Here is an 18,964-nt window from a genome sequence, read left to right as displayed (position 1 = left end):
GGAGGGAGCATCCACAACTTCCCTGGGCAACCTGTTCCAGTGTCTCACCGCCGTCAATCTCTGTGCTGTTTATTTTTCACCCAATACCCAGCATTGCCAAGACAAATACAACAGGCAGTGAACTATCTACCTTTTAAGAGACTAAAGCATTCTCACCCTAAAACTGGAGTTACCTTTTATACATTTGAGGGGACAAAATCTACACTCTTTTGTGGTCACATCAGCCTTCTCTGAATGAAAAATTCTTCAGGCTGTGTTTATTGCCTTTCCTGTCAACTATTTACATTAGCCTGTTGCTCTCTGGAAGCTGTTTTCTGGTTTTCCCCTAATGTTGACCCTAGGTCTTGCGTTACACTGATAATGGCATCCAGTTTTGGTCTTCTCTGTCTTTCACCAACCAGTTCCTTTTGTGTCTGTAATAGACTGCTTGCAGCCTTTGGAGGCTACAGAATTAGTGTCTCTGTGTCTTGAAGAGGAGAGATTTTACAAGCTGCTGATTTAGTGCCTGTTTGATGCAAGAGCAGAATGTTATTCTTTAAAAGTTCAGAAATTGTACAGCTGCTCCTTTCTATACCGAATTCGTATCAGTCATGGAAAGTGCCTCAGGACTGATCTGGAGCCAGTGGTTTTATATGGATTCAGCATAATGCAAAAGATCTGTCTGCATACCTTATCAAACTATAGGTCTTGTTTTTCACCAGCAAGAAATACCTGTGTGAGCAAGAAGGATTTTCAAGATGTACAGTTATGCAGCTCAAACTGTATCTGAGAGCTCTTAAATGCCAGAAGGAGCCCTTCATCTCTGCTCCTAGAGCACATGCTTGATCTCAAGAATGCATGACTCTGCATCCTTGGCAAGCAGACAACCAAAGGAAAGATGCTGAATATGAATGCTTTCATTATGATTTCACTTTGACCATTTTGTTAAACACCTGCCTTATCCTGCATCATTTTTACCCCATTTTCTTAGTCTCCTTAATGGTTTCTGCCAGTCAATGACTTTGTCTCCATCCATGAGAGATTAATCTACATATAGATAGATACTGTCTAAGAAATGTTACTTACAAGTAGATTTCCTTTCCAGAAGGAGAACTAAGTCTTTACTGAACTATTAGATTCTCGTGAACACTAATACTCTGCTTACTCCGTTTTCTTAAATGCTTCTTTCTCCTACACCCCTTTGTTCAACCTCCTCATGACAGAAAACATTTGTATCATTGTTACTTAACTTCAAACAGACCTTTATTAATTCTTCCAAATACATGTGCTTAGTGAAGAAATAAATCAGATCTTATAAATGGCATTGTTATGTAGAGTTACAAGTTCAGGGTCAGAAGAAACTATAGACCACAGTGTAGTCATCTTCTGATCTAGAGGGTTGTTCATTACCATTCTTTAGAAAGAGGACTGGGAGTTTCTCAGCAATCCGTAACTATGTTCTGTTCCAAGAGGTCTTACAGTAACCAGTCTCTTCTGAGACATAACTGCTGTTTTAGAGGAATAGGATGAAGAAAGATGGGTTTGGTTTTCCTCTATAATAAGTTGGTGAAAATCTATGCTTCACATTGGGAAGGGTACTAAATAAGAGGCTGCTAGTTACACACTAAAATCCCTGTTTTAAAAACATATCTGAACTTGATATCAAAGTGGAATTCCAAATGAGACTTTTGTCTTTTACCCTTTAGCCTTTATGCTATTCATATATATGATTTGACTTGGGTGTATTTTATTCTACTTGTTTTGTGCAAACAAATAGTCAGGGGATTACAGATAGACCAAAATGGTTTGGATGTCACCAACCACTTTGGGATTTGAATGTCTTTGCCCTGTAGGCTCCATTTAAGAATGAAACTTTTCAGTAATAGAGAAATGTGTTTAATCTTTCTGTTCCTCTTTTTCCTTGTAATAGAAATTCAAAACTATCTTGCCCAGTCTTGTGTTGCTGATTACATTTTTCAGAGAAAACTGCTGCAGTCTATTAAATACTTATTTTGAGCATAAGCCTGTTTTCTAATTTGCCTTTCTTCCTTAATCTCCTCACAAAAGGAATCGACCCAGTCAAGCTGGAAAGAATTCAACTTCCAGCTCAAAATGCTGAAGAGAGGAATTCATACAATCATGTACTTGCAGAAGGGCTCATCAGGATAATGAATTATGCTGCACAACCAGGTATCAAGTTTCCAGTATTTATTTTCCTGCCAAGCTGAAATTTTTGAAGATTGAAGAAAAAAAAAAAAAAAGCTACCTAGCCTCTTGTCTTTGAGAGGAAGGCATCTGTTTAACGTACTCTTTGAAATCACATAGTGATTTCAACTTAATGCAGGATTTCATCCTGAAAATACAGTGCTTGTAAAAGATACTCCAGTGAAGGAGTCCTGAAAACCATATGTTGCTCTTTGCTTATAGCAGTCTTTTGTCTCTAGAGGTGACAATGAATTTTCCATGATAATTGTAGTTGCAAATCATATTTCTGGTTCTGAACTGTTTTGCAGAAAATATAGGGGGGTTTCCTGACTTTTTTTTTGTTTGTTTGTTTAAATGAGGGATACAAAGTTCAGTAACTTTTTCCATGGAAACATTGTTTTTTGTTCAAGCCACAGCTCTTGTCCCTGCACTTCCCCTCTTTGAAACTTCAAATAAGTAGAACTGGTTTTCCCCTGAAGCTGACATGCTATCACATTCGTGATTCCCTAGAGGATAAAATCTGACATTTGTTTAACTGAAGTCTGTTCTGCAGAGTATTAGCATCTTGTGTTAAGTACCAGTCGTAGATTAAAAACATGTTTATATATAAAGAGTTTGTACATACTGCAGAAGAAGGGAAGATTCAAGATGAAGCAATGTGTTTATTTAAACAAAAGCATTTCAGGGGAAGGGTGGAAATAGTGGCATTTTATTAAGACTGCTAAATCTCCTTTTCTCACCTTTTGGGTGTACTAGGTTTGTGTGTATCTTAAGGTTCTGAAAGCATAGCGCTAACTTGTAAAATAGTAGATGATAGTAGGGGTGCAAATTTTTCTATCTCTTGGAGTATATTGTTTTAGGACTAAGCACCGAGCTCAGACTGTACATTTCTAATGCCTTTTTAAAAGTTCTGAAACTATGAGCATTCTTTTGCTCTGACTTCTTCATATTCTTCCATCCAGGCTGTATGTGAATCATTTGGACATATTTTTAAGAAGCAGCTATTCCTCATCAGTATGATATATGCAGTGCTTCCTTTCATCTTGTAACACTACCTGTTCCAAATATCTGTGACGCTTTTGTCATTTTAGTGCAATATAGCCTATGCTTCAGATTTAATAAAGATGTTGGGTTTGGCTTCTTTTCTAATAGTATTAATCATTATTGCCTTGTGATTCCATGGTTCTGCTTTAAATTTTATTCAGCTTTAAATAGCTTCTCCAGGTCTTGCGAGGGGGTGTTTTGGTTTGTAGTAGTTAGCAGCATCTAAGAACATCAAGGAATGAAAGGAGCAATACTAAAACTGCTACTGTTTTGTATATTAAAATTTTGGTTTTGTAGATGGAAAAATCCGTTTGGCAACTTTAGAACTTGGCTGCCTATTACTGAAGCAGCTTGTGTTTTCTAAAAACAGGAGCATTATAAAAGATGTACACCTTGCTTGCCTTGAGGTAAGTGCTTCCCTCAAAATTACCAGTCACAACGTTACTTGTCTTTGGGACTTATAGTGTACTTAAGTAAATTTACTCAGTTTCTGGATTGCAGTAAGCACAGCTGTGAAACTGAACTTCCAGGACATTCTTCTAATCGGTGGCTCTGTGCAGTGAACACAAAGAATCAATACTCATGTTCTGTTCTCACCTTTGCTATTTAAACTCTTTCTTAAGCAGGATTATGTTTAACTTTCTGTCTGAATCTGTACTTTATCTGTCTCAACACTGTAAAGAAGAGTGATTGCTTTTGAAACTAGTAATTTCACAAAAGCTATATTTTTGTAATTGCAAGGACTGTGTTCTATGAGGCTTTGGTCTGAAAGTTGTGAGTATGAGGATATTAACAGAAGTATCTTTTGTGTGAGTGTAGGTGCTTTTTAATGTGGCTTTTGAGTAAATGGTGTGTTTGCTGCCTGAAACACAGTTATTTTATGTTTTCTAGGGTGCAAGGGAGGAAAGTGTTCATCTCCTTCGTCGTTTCTATAAGGTACATCTGCAAAATGCTCTAAGAAAAAAAATCCTTTGCATAATGTGAAGTTTTAAGACTGCAGCCCAGTTTGTACATAATGCCTAAGAGTGCACTTTTTAAAAGACAGGATTTCTGTACTCATGGTGGAGAGCCAAGTGTTTCATTGGAGAATTTCTCTCCTTTCCTGCCCTTCCCATATCGCAATGATGTGCGTCACAAAAAACCTGTTAGCAGCCTCAGTGTTTGTACTGGAGATGAAGTTAGCAGTCATGTGCTTTTGTTGCAACTCCTATGAATTTCATGGAATAGAGCCGTGCTGTCAGAACACTTCTGGGATTTTGTCATTTGAGCCAGTATGGAATGTGATTCTTTTTGGCATTGCTTTCTTTTTTCTGTCTTATCTGAAGTGCTGGTCTGAAATTTTACTTAATCTTTGTTTGTTTTACCTTTTTTTTTAATACCCTTCTGAATTCCAAACAATGGAAGAAATAACATTTTTAGCCCTGGGGATTAACTTGTGTTTAAACAGCAGTAAATCCACAACAGATTTCAAGTGTCTAAAATCTCTTCCTATTAGAATTCTCTTGAAGAGTGTTTTCTCATTGTGGTTTACAAAAAAAAAGGTGACTTGTGGTGGGTTGCCCTTGGCTGGCTGCCAAATACCCACCCAGCTGCTCTCACTCCTCAACAGGAAAGGGAATGAATGCAAGATGAAAAAAAGTCTTGTGGTTGAGATGAAGATGAAGAAATCACTTCTCAACTACCATCATGGGCAAAACAGAGCTAACTTGGCAAAAATAAATTTATTGCCAATTAAAATTAAATATAGGTGGTGAGAAACAGAGGCAGATCAGAAAAACACCTTTCACCCACCCTTTCCTTTTTTTCAGGCTTAACTTTGCTCCTTCATTTCTGATTCTACTGCCTTTCTCCACTTCTGAGTAGTTCAGAGGGAACAGAAAATGGTAGTTGGGTGTCAGTCCATAACAATTCATCTCTGCTCCTTCTTCCTCCTCATGCTTTTTCCCCACCCCATTTTAAGTCCTCTTCTCCATGGGCTGCTGCGGTGTGTGTCCTCTGTAGGCTGCAGTTCCTTCAGGGCACATCCACCTGCTCTGATGCTGCAGTGTGGGGATCTGCCCCTCGATGGTCCTCTCCACAGGCTGCAGAGGGGTCTCGCTCCCTTTCTCACACACAGTTGTCCCCAAGATGGCAGCAGCCTGGCCAAGGGGCATGGCTGTGCCCAGTGCTGGGGCAGCGGAAACCAGCTGTGTCCAGCACAGGGCAACCCTGACCACTCCTCACAGAAGTCCTCACAGCCCTGCTGTCTGCAGCTGTACAAGAGCACCCAGTACATGATTAACTAAAGCCAAACAAACCACAAGGATTGATCATCTATCCATATCCCTCTTTTTGAAAGGGAGAAGAGATTTTCCTGGATATGTTTGAAGATGAGTACCGGAGTATGACAGTAAGTGACACCCCTTCTGCCCCCACAAACCCAGACACAGCACAGGAGAAAGAACAAGTACTTACTGATAGCAACTGAGAATGCTGGCATCTGTGTAACAAAATATGGGTGATGTTTTGTCTCCAAGGAGTTGCATTTATGCTTACATAATACTTCACATGAAATATCACAACTTTCTACTCAATAAAAGCTCATGATTTTGTGACACCAAGTAGCCAAAAATTATTTCATCATAGGAAATGAGACAGTAGATTTTTTTTTTTCTAATTATGTACGATGTGAAAAGCTTCCCATGCTTTCTGAAGCCCAGCAAGGGTTGAGTTTTGAGTGGTGCCACTTCACTTACCATTAGAGAGCAGGATTGCAGGATCCTAGCAGACAAATAGGCCCTTCAGCAAAGGTACTGTCTGTGCCACAGTACTGGATGTGAAAGTTCAAACAGATTACTAAAATTAATCTCTGGCAGTTCATATTTCACCTGTAAACATGTTTTAAAAATAATTATTTGACACACTTCTTAGGTCAGAATTCAGATTCAAAAACATTTTAGGTAGTCACAGGTCATTTTTCTTTCTCCACAGCAGTAAAAGGATTTAATGAACAGTCAAGAGCTGTTTGGAAAAGCACAATCGACAGCTGATGAACTGCAATACGCCTTTTAGTGTGGGAAGCATTTTGCATGTATCATACCAGTTAAATGGAAGTATTTAATGAGACATTTATTTATTTTAGTGAAATGCTGCTGAACTTTAAGAAGCAGCACCGCTACTAGTATAATTTTTCTGTTGCAAGTTCAGTATAGATGTAGATTTTTCTGCTATAGCATTATTTCTGCAACTACTTTTTTTTTCCATTTTTAATTTCCCGTAAAGGATAGAGCTACACCCTGGAACTTGATTTTTTTTCTTCCTTAAATCATATTTATGTGCCTAGCTAGCAAATAACTTGCTGGGCAGGCTGATTTAAGTGCTGAATAGCGCTGATGTTATCTTGTCAGATGAGTTCTGTAGATAACATGGTGTAGGGCTTCTAGAAGGCAAAAGGTCTATCTGAATGACAAAGGAAAAAGTCGTGTTTTCATTCCTGAGGGAGGAAAACAAGTTTAGAGGAGCAGTCAAACACTGTAGGTTTTCATATGTTTGCTTTTCTCAGTGACTTTCCTTTTTTAACGTTCTTCACCTTTGTAATGTAAAATTTTCTTTAAAACAGTGTGCATTCATGAATTGCACCCAAAGTAGTTATTACTTGTCAGAAATTTTAGTTCTGTGTTCTCATTTGTTCTCATTGTCTATGTAGATTTTGTTAGTCCAGTGGTTTAGACACTGAAGATGCATTCCTCTGAGATTGGAATATTTTGCTATTTTTGAGTTTGTATGTTCAAGACTGCGTTGTGAAAGTTCTGGACCTTGTTTCAGTCTGCTTCTTCTACGGTATCTGACCATGGCAAAGGGGATGGGAATGCTTCCAGTTAGTCAGCTATCTTGGAATGCCCACATGACTGCCTTTTCCTCCTATGCAGAATATTGTACAAGGGCTCTTATATGTTTTATCTATTCCAGCTGGCTTTTTGGCAAAACAAAACTCATGTTTCCACTGTGTGTGTATGTAATAGAAGTCAGACAAAATTGCCCAAGAGTACAGAAGGATAGACATTTCAGCCATCATTTATTCATGAAAATAAGCTGCTATGCAAGACAGAGGCTGTTATTGGCAAGATCGAAGGGAATTGTCTAGTGTGGAAGTTACTGTATTATTAGAGACTAGAGAGTCTTTTTTGGAGAGAGAAACTTGTGATGGAAGTAATTACAGATTCGAGTACTCATGAGTTAGCTTTTTCTCTGTAGTCTTTCAGAGCTTTTATTTTTCTCTGTGTTTTTTCAGTATGGGAACTTAGACTGTTAGAGAATGATAAGCAAACATAAAATAAAGATTGCATGTAAGGATCTTAAAATAAGGTGACGGGTGTTAACAATTCTCAGAACTCTGTAGCAATTCCTTTCTCTTAAGATAACCATGAGCTGTATTTGAAAGTGAAGACACAAATGCTTTATTGTCCTCTGTAGTAATCAATGTTAAAATATTTTTATAGATTAAACCTATGAACGTAGAGTACCTGATGATGGATGCCTCAATCTTGTTGCCTCCAACGGGGACACCACTGACTGGTATTGATTTTGTGAAAAGATTGCCTTGTGGAGATGTGGAAAGAACACGAAGAGTAAGGCTGTTTTTCTTACATTCGTTCATGACAAAATGGATCCAAAAATCCAAACAATTCTAGAAATGCAAATATTTTTCCTTGAAAGATGCTTGTTTGGAAGCTTCATATGAAAAGACTTGATGAGGGCTGATGATCTACTTTTTACCTCTACTGGGGGATTTAATTTTTAGACTGTGGAGATATCTATTTAAAAAGACATTTTGGTGGCACTCATTAATGTATTGTCAGTTTCCTTTGTGATTTGATGTCTCTTTCATTATATTCCTGTAGTAAGAATCTTCACTGGAAAACTGATTGGCTTCATACTGTTTGTGTATCTAGATATTGTGAAAAATAGAACTCCACTCAGAAGTGTTCATCTTGCTGAAGTACTTCGTGATAGACATCTTGAGATAGAGGATAAAAATGGGAAAATACCTATTTTAGTGACTTTGGCAGTCTGTAGAGTTGATACTGAGCTGAATAATAACATCATTATCAGCATTCTTTGGATAATTCGTTTTGCTGGCAGTGTCCTATAAGCCTTGCCATGTCAGCAACTCTTAAGGATATATTGTTATTTGGAAATTGGTGTTCCTTGGGTAGCTTTGCATTTGTGTAAGTGTATCTGTAAGTATAATGAAATACTCTTTGAAAAAAAAATACTTTTCCAGGGATCTTCTGCAAACTTTTGGTTTTGTTGCTTACTATAAACCACACAACTTTCATTATCACAGCAAGTTAAGTTTGATAAAGTACAGTGAATTGTCTTGAAAGTACTGTTCTTAGAAAGCAAAAATGCTACCTGGGACTCTTAGAGGCATTTAACAGAATGATATTTAGAAATGTGCGTTAATGGAAACTGACAGCTCCATGGATTTTCATGTGCTAAATAATGAATAGCTTAGCTACTGTTGGTGTAAATTCAAAAATCAATACAAATATTCCTGTAAGTTCTTTTGGGTGAAAGGATCTTTTTGATCCACAAGAGCTCCCAGAATGCTTCCTTATTGGTCCTCCTTGCCCTGATTGCATTGTTCTAGAAGTTTTAGAATTTCTTAGAATTCCTATGCTACTTGCTTCCAGCAAGACTACCTCTTTTAGGCTGAACTGCTGCTGAAATTCATCTGTCTTGTGGCATCGCTGCTACCACTTAACTTGCTGGAGGTCCTTTTTGCTGACAGTTTCAAATGGATAGTGATTCAATTCTGAGCTCCCCACAGCATGATTCTAAAAAAGTGCTCAAGGTTTATTGCACTAACAAGTGAAGAAATTGTGTACCTTGATTATATCAGGAGTCTTAAGCTCTTAGAGACTAGGTCTTTTTAGACTCCCACTTCTTCTTTTAACTATGGAAAGTCCCTGTAAGTGGCAATTCTTTTCCTCTTAACTTCAGGAGGAACTCTCAGAAGTCAGATATATCTCAAGTTATCAAAGTCACATCTTCAAAATCCAGACAGCCAACCTCTCTAACATAAAATGTCAAAATGAGCAAAAAATTTAAGGCTGCTTTCTGAAATCAGGTACTACTGCTTGCTCAAGCTTTCTACCTAGAATCACACGATCTTTTGAATTGTTGATAATTCAGTTACTGCTTGTCGATTCCATCTCTTCTTTCTGATTTCTGGTAATCCTAAAGATGATACTCCTTACCAGTACCCAGAATAACACAAACTCCTTTATGTGCTTATTCGGGTCCTGAACTTTGCAACTTGGAGTACCTAGCAAGCAAAGATGTTTGAGAGGAGGTTTTGAACTACCTGTAAAAATACTAATACGAATGCGATAAGACACTGGTCGGTTTTCCTGCAAATTGCAGTTTCTCTGCAGGTGGTAGGTGTGTAGAAATGCAAGAGTCAGTGCAAAGTTTACCTCGTCATAATGCATAATTCTTTAATGTAGATAGCAATTTGTATGTGTTTTTTCAGTCAGCTGAAAAAAGTGTAGGCCACGGAACTACTCAGCTGTTTTGTTGTGATCTAATAAAAGGTTGTAGGAAATCCCAAATTACATGCTTCTGGGTTTATATTGATATTGCCAGCAGCTGAGGGTTATTAGTACTGGAATACAGTCTGCCTAAATGGGAGAGAGAACTCTGCTCTGATTTGCAAGGTAGTGTTGATACTGTATTTTAGCTCTAGATAATCATATTGCCATACTAGTTTTCAGGAGCATAACCAAGTTATATATCTTACTCTGCTGTGAATTCTTGGAAGAGCCAGATGCATGAGTTCCCTCCATCCCTTTTCTGACAGAAGTTCCTGAAAGCAGCACCAGTATGATAGCTGGCCAAGTGCTCATATTTCTGGTTCAAGGGAGCCTCAGTTCTGTCAGTTTTAAAAATAGAGGGGTGAAGGGGTTTACTTTAAAGCAATTTAAATTTGTTTTTCCTAATACTTCCTGCAGTTCAGGAGTTCCTGGGCACTGCAGCTGTTCAATGAATTCAATGCTTTTACTGTAAGGCAGCACTTAATTTACAGTATGCCACAGAATTACTATGTAGGGAACTGCTTTAAAAACAGAGCACTTGGAAGTAATAAAAAATGATTTTTTCATTTGCTGTACTGAAGGTACAGTTCTTGTAGTGGAAGAAAATTATAAATAGTGCTCTTCAAAATACAGCAATGAAATTATGATTGTTCTTTTGGCACTTTATGTAGTCTTTGCAGACCCTGTGCCATTAATTTCTAAATCAAAACAAGAATATTAATTTCACAGAGTAGCTGTTGAAGTTCCCTAGGATGGTGCAGCTTTCAGAATGCTGTGTCCTGATGCAGGCCTTCAGAAACTACAGATGAGGCTCCCTAAGAATGCACGTGTTTAGTTTTGATGAGCACAGCAAATAAAAACTCGGAAATCCCCACTGTTTTCTTTTGTAGACATCTTAGCTGAATTCAGCCAGAAAAATTAACGCTGCTGTAAATTCAGTGTGAAAATCTGTGACCATTGGTTGTGTAGTTGTCTGTAGCATACAGGTATTGTAAATACCATCAGTCTTAAAATCGATATTAAAATAAAAAAATCCAAGGTTGTTCTTGCCTAAGGAGCTGCTGTAGTTTGCCTGTCAGTCACAATCTGTGTAAGTGTGCCAGGGGCATAAAACCTCTGCTGCTTCTACTTTGCTGAGAATAAATAGCATGCTTGAACTTCTTTCATATCCTTTTTTAACTAACTTGGAAATTACATTCTACTTTCTCAATTTAAAGAAAGTAGATTTACTGCATGGCAAACTTAGGGCTGTAAAAGCAAGAATATGTTTTTAAGATTCTGTTAAAATATATAGTATTGAGTTATAGCAATGCTTTTATTTATTTAAGGCAATCAGAGTTTTCTTCATGCTCCGTTCACTATCACTGCATTTGAGAGATGAGCTAGAAACTCAGTTGCCACTCACAAGGGAGGAAGATCTGATAAAGACAGATGATGTTCTTGACTTGAGTAAGTAGCCTCTTAATTTCCCAAATAGTTTGTGACAGAAAAATTCCAGTCTTTTTGGGTTTTTTTGAAGTTCAAACCCCAAAACAGTTATTGGTGTAGTTGATTATCAAGGATTATTATGTTAAGTTTGTCTTCTATTGGAATTGGAACACTTTTGGGGTTTTGGGGTTTTTTTGTGTTGTTTTTTTCCAATGGTCAATAATATGGTTACTACTTCAAGATTATCTACTTAACAATGCTCACTAATGATGCTATGACTTAATAGTTCCCACTTCATGAACTTCTGTATTTAAAAGATTCAAGAAAATGTACAGGGAAAATACTTCACCTCAACATGAGGAGAAACTTCTTTATAGTGAGTGTGATGGAGCACTGGAACAGGCTGCCCAGAGAGATTGTGGAGTCTCCTTCTCTGGAGACTTTCAAAACCCACCTGGATGCATTCCTGTATGAACTACCCTAGGTGATCCTGCCTTGCCATAGAGTTTGGGCTCAATGATCTCTGGAGATCCTTCCAACTCGTAACATTCTGGGAATCTTAAAATGTGTTAGTGAGTGTATCCTGTTCCCTTCCTACTGGTATTGTCTGGGCTTGGTGAATTAAGCAGAATGAGCTTAATGCAAACTCATTGCTTTTGATCTTTCCCAGAGAAAATAAGCAGCACAACATGTTGACTATGTTATGCAATCAGCAGTTGTCAGCTGAAAAGTGATGTCCGGGAGTTAGTTATTGTTGACTTCCTAAAGGATTGGTTGTATAGAATTAACTCAGTTTCCTGTTTTGAAAGAGCTGTTTACTGTAACCTCTTTCAGCAGGTAAGATGAAAAACTGAATCAGCTTCTACTGAAAAAAAAAAAATTCTTAACTGGAAATCTGAGTTTGAAGTAATTTAAGAACATATTGAACAAAACATAGATCTGACTGGAATACTGTTTCCAAAATCCTTTGTTCCTCATATAAAGCAACCAAATCCCAGAACCCTTAATTTTGGTAGCTATGTAATTTTTCTGCTTCCTTCCTTCAGATAACAGTGACCTCATTGCTTGTACAGTCATAACAAAAGATGGAGGTCAAGTTCAAAGATTCCTTGCTGTGGATATTTACCAGATGAGTTTGGTTGAGCCAGATATTGCCAGACTTGGATGGGGAGTAGTGAAGTTTGCAGGCCTTTTGCAGGTAAGGTGTTTTTTCTGAGCTCAAAATCTACATTTTGATGAAGAAATGGTAATACCAGTGTTAGCTTTTTTTTTCCTAGTTTTTGTATGTAAGACTGTATCTGTTTTTCTGAAGCTTACATGGCTAACTAGAGCCATACTCAGTATATGTTGGGCTGTGTTCATTTGAACACAGCAATCATGTACCCTGGTATTGATTCCCATGCACTCTCCAGCACAGTAATGAGCTCTTCTAGAGTTCTGATCTTTCTACACAGGTATGGAAGGTCATATGTTGTGACCTCAAAATGTTATGTGTTTATCTAATTGGTTTTGAAAGTTCAAAGACGTTTTGCTCATTTATGTCTCTTTCTTGACATATCCAACACTATATCTTCTGCAAATTCACTATACTCAAATAACTTAATCAAAATTTAAACTGATTTAATCTCTGAGTACCAATTTCTGAAGAACCAAATGCTGGGTTGTATAATTTGCATAGTCTTTTTGGCTTTTAAACAGTGAAACTGTTTTCCTAGGAACTTTAGTAGAGCATTCACAGGGTTTTCTGTAAGTGTTGATATTCATAGTTTGAAATGCTAACTTTTTCATTAGCTACTTCTGTTTCTTTTAGGATATGCAAGTGACAGGAGTAGAAGATGACAGTAGAGCTCTGAATATAATAATTCACAAGCCTGCCTCCAGTCCTCATTCTAAGCCCTTCCCTATCCTTCAAGCTACATTTATTTTTTCTGATCACATTCGCTGCATTATTGCGAAGCAGCGTCTTGCAAAAGGCCGTATCCAGGCTCGGCGGATGAAGATGCAGAGAATAGCAGGTGAGTGGCTATTTGAAAGGATTCTGGGAAACAGCTCATTCTGTTAGCATTTTGATGCTGGAAAAAGATAAGAACTAGTGGTCCACAGAAAACTCTAAAGCACTGTCTGGTTCCAAGCAATAGTTATTGCTGGATTAAAATATATGTAAAATTATATGCACCAAAGAAAATGTGAAAAGGAAGGAATCCTGTCATATTACCTCTATCTGCCAATCATTTCACAAAAGGCAGCATTTCCCTTTAAATGTGATGCATTGGTGGATAATTCAAATGCTCTGATTAGAAAGTAGATCTTCTACTATCTTAGGGCTAAACTGAAGCTCAGCTCACATGAGTCCTGAGTTAAATGTTGTCCTGATGATATTGGTAATGGTTAATGCTGGGATGTGGTAATGACGAACAATACATAATGTTAGGTGGAGTGTCAGCAGGTAGATTTCTGTGTTTGGAGAAAATGCAGCACATACAGAGATGAAAAGTTAATTTATGTAAATAGCAAAGAGTGATTAAAATAATATCTGAATATTGAATGAGTGAAGAATAAATTGAAGCTAACTGGTAAACTGAACAAACCAATGAGTACAGGGAAGGAAGCTCTGAAATACAGGAAGGAAGATAAGTGGGCAAATGAAAAAGGACACCAGCTATCTTAATTAAATTGCTTCTGACAAGCCAAGTATGTTAAACAATCTGGTTTAGTCTTGAGGTCCTGAGCAAACTATCAATTTTATTTCCTCCTCTTCTTCCTTTTATTTATTTTTGAGTAACAAAAATTATCAATTGTGGTTAAACATAGCTCTCCTGGATCTTCCTGTTCAGCCTTCAACTGAAGTTATGGGTTTTGGACACGGCTCTGCAGCTGCAGCTCAACACCTTCCATTTAGATTTTATGATCAGTCACGCCGTGGTAGCAGTGATCCTACGGTACAACGCTCTGTTTTTGCATCTGTTGACAAAGTTCCAGGTAAGGTTAGCATTCATTATCAAGCAGGTTTTGTGTGGTGATTTGTATCTGCAAAAGCTGAATTGTAACTTGGATAAACAACGAAAAGCTTCCTATGATACCCTTTTGAACACACCACTCCAGGATGAGGCTTACAGAAAAATTTACTTGTAGACAAACAAGTAACAGCTGGCTGTATATTCCAGGTATGTTATGAGCAATACACCCATGGCAGTTTCTCCAAATACACTGCAAGTGTCTTAGTACTTCGCCTTCCTTTACAAATTGTGTTAGGTTAAATCATGTTTCATATACTAGATATTTATGCAAGAGATGTGTCAGTTGTACATAGTTCTTTATTTAATTTGGTTATGATCATTTTCTTGCCTGTTAGTAAGATATAGCTGGGATACTATGCACTGCCTTTTTTACTCAGAGCTAACAAGACAGAAAAGAGCCACAGCTACTAATAAAATATTAGCTCAGAACTGGGATTAAAAGAATCACTTCAAATCAATGAGTTCTCTGCTCTTCTGTTTGCTTATTCTGTGCTGCACAACTTGACTTCTCTGCATAGCTTTTTTTTTTCCAGATAGTGAAAGTTTTCCTTTTGAATTGAGTAATTTTCAAGTTGAATCTCATAGAATCATATCATAGAATCATATCATAGAATCAACCAGGTTGGAAGAGACCTCCAAGATCATCCAGTCCAACCTATCACCCTGCCCTATCCAATCAACTAGACCATGGCACTAAGTGCCTCATCCAGTCTTTTCTTGAAGATCCCTAGGGACGGTGCCTCCACCACCTCCCTGGGCAGCCAAAGCACTTAATTTTGCTGTATCACACAGAAGGATGCAATCTTGTTACCACTAGCTGCCAGTCATTTCACAAAACTCAGTGTTTTTCTTTAAATGTGATTCAGTCATTCAAAATTCTAGTGCCTCACTTATAAAGCAAATGTACTCTTGCTTTAGAACAAAATGACAGGCCAGCTTGCTAGAGTCTGGGGAACAGAAATAAAAGATTTTATTCTGCTGGTCAGGCTTTTGAGAAGACAAGTGTACGTTGTGTGGTGGGAATGTATTTCCTGATTTGAATTCCATGGAAAAGGTGTGGTTGGAAGAATGCCAGCATTACTATTCTGTGTAAGCCTTCTCTAAGAATGGTACACTTGTGTTCACAAGTGACTTCCTCTACTAATTCCTGTTGTTGTTTGGTGGGGGTGACAGGTATTGGAAGTGGTTCAGCGTGGTAGTTTGTTCAACCAACCATGTACTTACTTGGAATTCCAGGAAATTGAGACTACCACTATATTCAGAGCGAAAAATATGTTAAGATTGTATGCAAGTAAATGCCCCAGTGTAAGGGCATCCATGAGCTCTGTTGTGTTTAAGTAAGCAATCTTGCTGAAGCAGGCTAGCTTCTCCTATGGTAGTCACAGCAGACCTTCCTCGAAGTGCAGACCCTTTCTGGCTATAGAATAGCTTGGATGGGTATAACTTTTTCCAGAACCTTAAAGGAAATAAATATGTTGATGTATGCATTTCTTCACCAATGACTACAGTAACTGTTCCGAAAAGAAGCTTCATTTGCTTTAACAGATGGCTTTGCCTGACTTCTGTGGTCACAAGTCCATTGATTATTCCTTGTTTTCTCATCCTAACTGATATTTCAACATATGAAGTATGTATGAGAAACCTAATGCGCATTTGGTGTATTGAAAATGATATGTATCAGAAGTCTTTCACATTTGAGATAGCTTAGTTTGTGGTTAACTTTTTGCAGACTATCAGGCGTCACTGTAACCTCAGTTGAACTTGGTATTCATCTTGAACATCATGAATTGTAATGGGAGTTAAAAGTGTTCACCAATCTAAAACTGTGATACCAGTTCTACAAAGTGTCACTGAAGAACTTTTTTCTGGTATCCTGGTGGAGGGTTGATGTAAGAATTAAGCAGTCTGACTTCATTGATCCAAAGTCTACTGAAAATCATAGCATGCTTACTTGCTTCTGTCCCAGCAATGACAGACTCATTTTGTTGTTAAATGAAAACATATACTTTAAATCCTTAACAATTACTGGAAAAACTCAAGATGTTTTAAACAGCAAACAAAAATGTATTTGTCAAATAGAAAATGACTACCTAAGAAAGAAAAAAATAAATCCTTTGTCAATGTAAGATGCTCTTGAAACGACAAGCAGGTTTTTTGATCACGTTTCTTGGGCTCCTGATTCTTTTGTTGAATACAAACTATGTTCTTAAAACATTGATATTGTGAAGTGTTTTAACTGTTCCAAAGACACTCCATGTATTTCTGTTTATAGACTGGAAAAAGTTTGACTTGTGAGAAGATGGATGAAATGCAATTCCAGGATTAGTTTTGATTGATTAAAATTTTCTGAAGTTACCTCTGTAGAAAAATGTGGTATAGGCTTTTTGTCCAGAAAGCTTTTTGTTCAGTTTTGATGTAGCCATTTTCCTTATCATGTCAAGGTCTATGACCTATGAATTTATTGAATATATTCAAAAAATGAAAATAAAAGTGATGTGATTTGACTGTGTGCAAGCACTTAAGTTTTAAAATGTTTTTAATCCTTTAACCTCTACTTTTTTGTTCATTGGTCAGTGTTCGTAGCATATTTCCAGTAAAATGCATTCAGAATTTCAAGCTTCCAAGATGAAAGTGGAAAAAGGTTCATCCTCTTGAGTGACTGCACAAAATTAATACCACTTTGATGCAATACATACTTCTTACTCTTGATTTGTTCATGTAGGTTAACTCAAAATTTAAGCTAATTATTAACTCATAAGATTCATTGCCCTGTTTTACAGGCTTTGCTGTAGCCCAGTGTATAAATCAGCACAATCCATCACCACTCTCATCACCGTCACCTTCCAGTGGCAGTGGAAGCACAGGGCGCTGTGATTCAGTGACAGCAAGCTCAACATCCACTCCTGCTGCACAGAGCCCATCAGGTATTAAATTGCAGTTTTCAACCTAGGCACTAAGGGATGTAGAGTAGTTTATTGTAAAACTAAATGACTGCGTTATTGGTTGAAAACCATGGGGACTTTATTTGGAGGTCACTTGGTCATTCAGCTTTCTGTAAGTCTAATAAATATTTAGCTTCTTTCAGCAGTAATTTTTAAGTACTGATGTATTAATGTCCCGCTTGTCTGACTTGTCTCCTAGCACATACAATTTAAAACTGTGGGATTCTGTGTTTCAGGTTTTTTTAAGCTGAAATATCACATTACATAAATTCAGTATACATTCTTAGCCTTTCACCATAGCAGATAAATTGATCTCCACATGAAGCATCTTTTATGTACTGAGTTACGTTTGCTGTTGTATGTGTGTCTGATGCTCATGTTAGTTTGTAGTGGTGAGGCATAAATTAAATATTTGAAAATAGTTAATAAGGCTGCTAGTTCTGTACAGCTTCTGCACTAACTGATTTGGTTTGAAAAGGCCTTTTCGTTAGTGCAGAAGAAGCTACTGACAATATGACTTTCATAAATGTAGCTACCATGTGTTTGTGTTGCTCAGTAGATTTAGTGGGTATGTTTATACTGGAATGTCTTGTTGCCTTCATTCCTCTCTTTTTGTGTAGTATTGTTAGAGAATCCTGACATAGTATTTGTTCTGAGTACAGATTATGTGTTAGGTAAAGTCTCAAGCTGAAGACTAAACAAGAATAAATCCTGCAGGATGCATACTGAAATGCTTTCACGCCAAAACTGACATACTCTGCTTCATTTGGCTTGTAAAACAACAGAGCTAGCTTGATTGCCAAGACCTTTTCCAACAGTCCCTTCATTTAACAGTCACTTTCAGTATTGACAACTCTTGGGAGTAGTTGTTCTGGTTCCTCCTTCTTAGGCCATTATTTTGCCTTCATTTAGAGGCCTTATGTAGATATAAACTTTTTCGTGGTGCTACAGGAAATTGTGAAGTCTTTCTTAGGCCTTCAGCGTGTTGTAGGTTTCACAGAACAGTGTCAGATCAATCCAGAGTGACTGCCTCTGCAAGAAATAGTCCTGGAAAGGCTAAGTGAAGGCTGCCTGTGAAGTTTGTAAATGTTAAATAAATCATTTTAGCACCAATACTCTAGCATCTATCACTGTGAGAGACTAACATAGTAAAAATATTTCTGCAATGTGTGTAATTCTAGAATAAAATCTGGAATAATTTTCTAAATCTATTCTATTAAAAGCTTTGGAAGGACCTCATTTTATTTCTTTTGCTGGTAATTGCTCTTATCCAGTCTTTTGAGGACCTATATAATATATGTTGCTTACATGGAGAAGTGGTATCATTTGTCAGAAGTCTTAGTGTGGAATGGTACTACAAGAAAACATTGGTTTGACTGCATGCTTCTCCTTAAGTGTAAAAAGGCTCATCTGTGATGGCCTTAGCTATTTTGAAATACCCAGTTTCAGACTGCACTTTACAAGTTAGGTTGCGTGTATTGTCCACACAATGAAGGTGTGACCTTCACTGTCAAGTATGTTCGAAGTGCCACATGTCATGCAGGTTTTGTACGGGGTTTGGTTTTTTGCATAGACTCTAGGCACATTGAGGTGGATTGCTTAGCAAATCTAGTTGTGAGAACACAATTCTGTGCCCTGCCACTGTGAGCACTGATAACCTTCAGCAAAGCCTGTGGAAATAAATGCGAGAATCATCTAACTAATTCAACCCCAAGTCAGCAGCTTGAATTAACTTTCTGTGGGGAGTACTTTTGATCTCAGCTCTTGGATT

General features: G+C 37.5%; 1 protein-coding gene across 4 annotated transcripts in view; it reads left to right on the top strand.

The window, feature by feature from the left end:
- Positions 1-18,964, top strand: part of CLEC16A (C-type lectin domain containing 16A) — a 60,078-nt gene that overhangs the window by 28,633 nt on the left and 12,481 nt on the right. For 3 of the 4 annotated variants that reach the window (XM_064153006.1, XM_064153003.1, XM_064153004.1), the window contains exons 13-22: positions 2,047-2,169; positions 3,526-3,635; positions 4,120-4,164; positions 5,567-5,617; positions 7,707-7,835; positions 11,135-11,255; positions 12,281-12,432; positions 13,045-13,249; positions 14,046-14,213; positions 17,032-17,175. In XM_064153006.1, coding sequence (XP_064009076.1) covers positions 2,047-2,169; positions 3,526-3,635; positions 4,120-4,164; positions 5,567-5,617; positions 7,707-7,835; positions 11,135-11,255; positions 12,281-12,432; positions 13,045-13,249; positions 14,046-14,213; positions 17,032-17,175 — 1,248 coding nt within the window. Of the gene's footprint in view, positions 1-2,046; positions 2,170-3,525; positions 3,636-4,119; positions 4,165-5,566; positions 5,618-7,706; positions 7,836-11,134; positions 11,256-12,280; positions 12,433-13,044; positions 13,250-14,045; positions 14,214-17,031; positions 17,176-18,964 lie in introns of those variants that run through there. The other variant, XM_064153005.1, reaches the window with a different exon arrangement.

The sequence above is a fragment of the Pogoniulus pusillus genome, chromosome 13, assembly GCF_015220805.1.
Source record: "Pogoniulus pusillus isolate bPogPus1 chromosome 13, bPogPus1.pri, whole genome shotgun sequence".
Taxonomy (NCBI): Eukaryota; Metazoa; Chordata; class Aves; order Piciformes; family Lybiidae; genus Pogoniulus; species Pogoniulus pusillus.
Note: the sequence above shows the minus strand (reverse complement) of the source record. Positions and strands in the feature narration are given on the sequence as shown.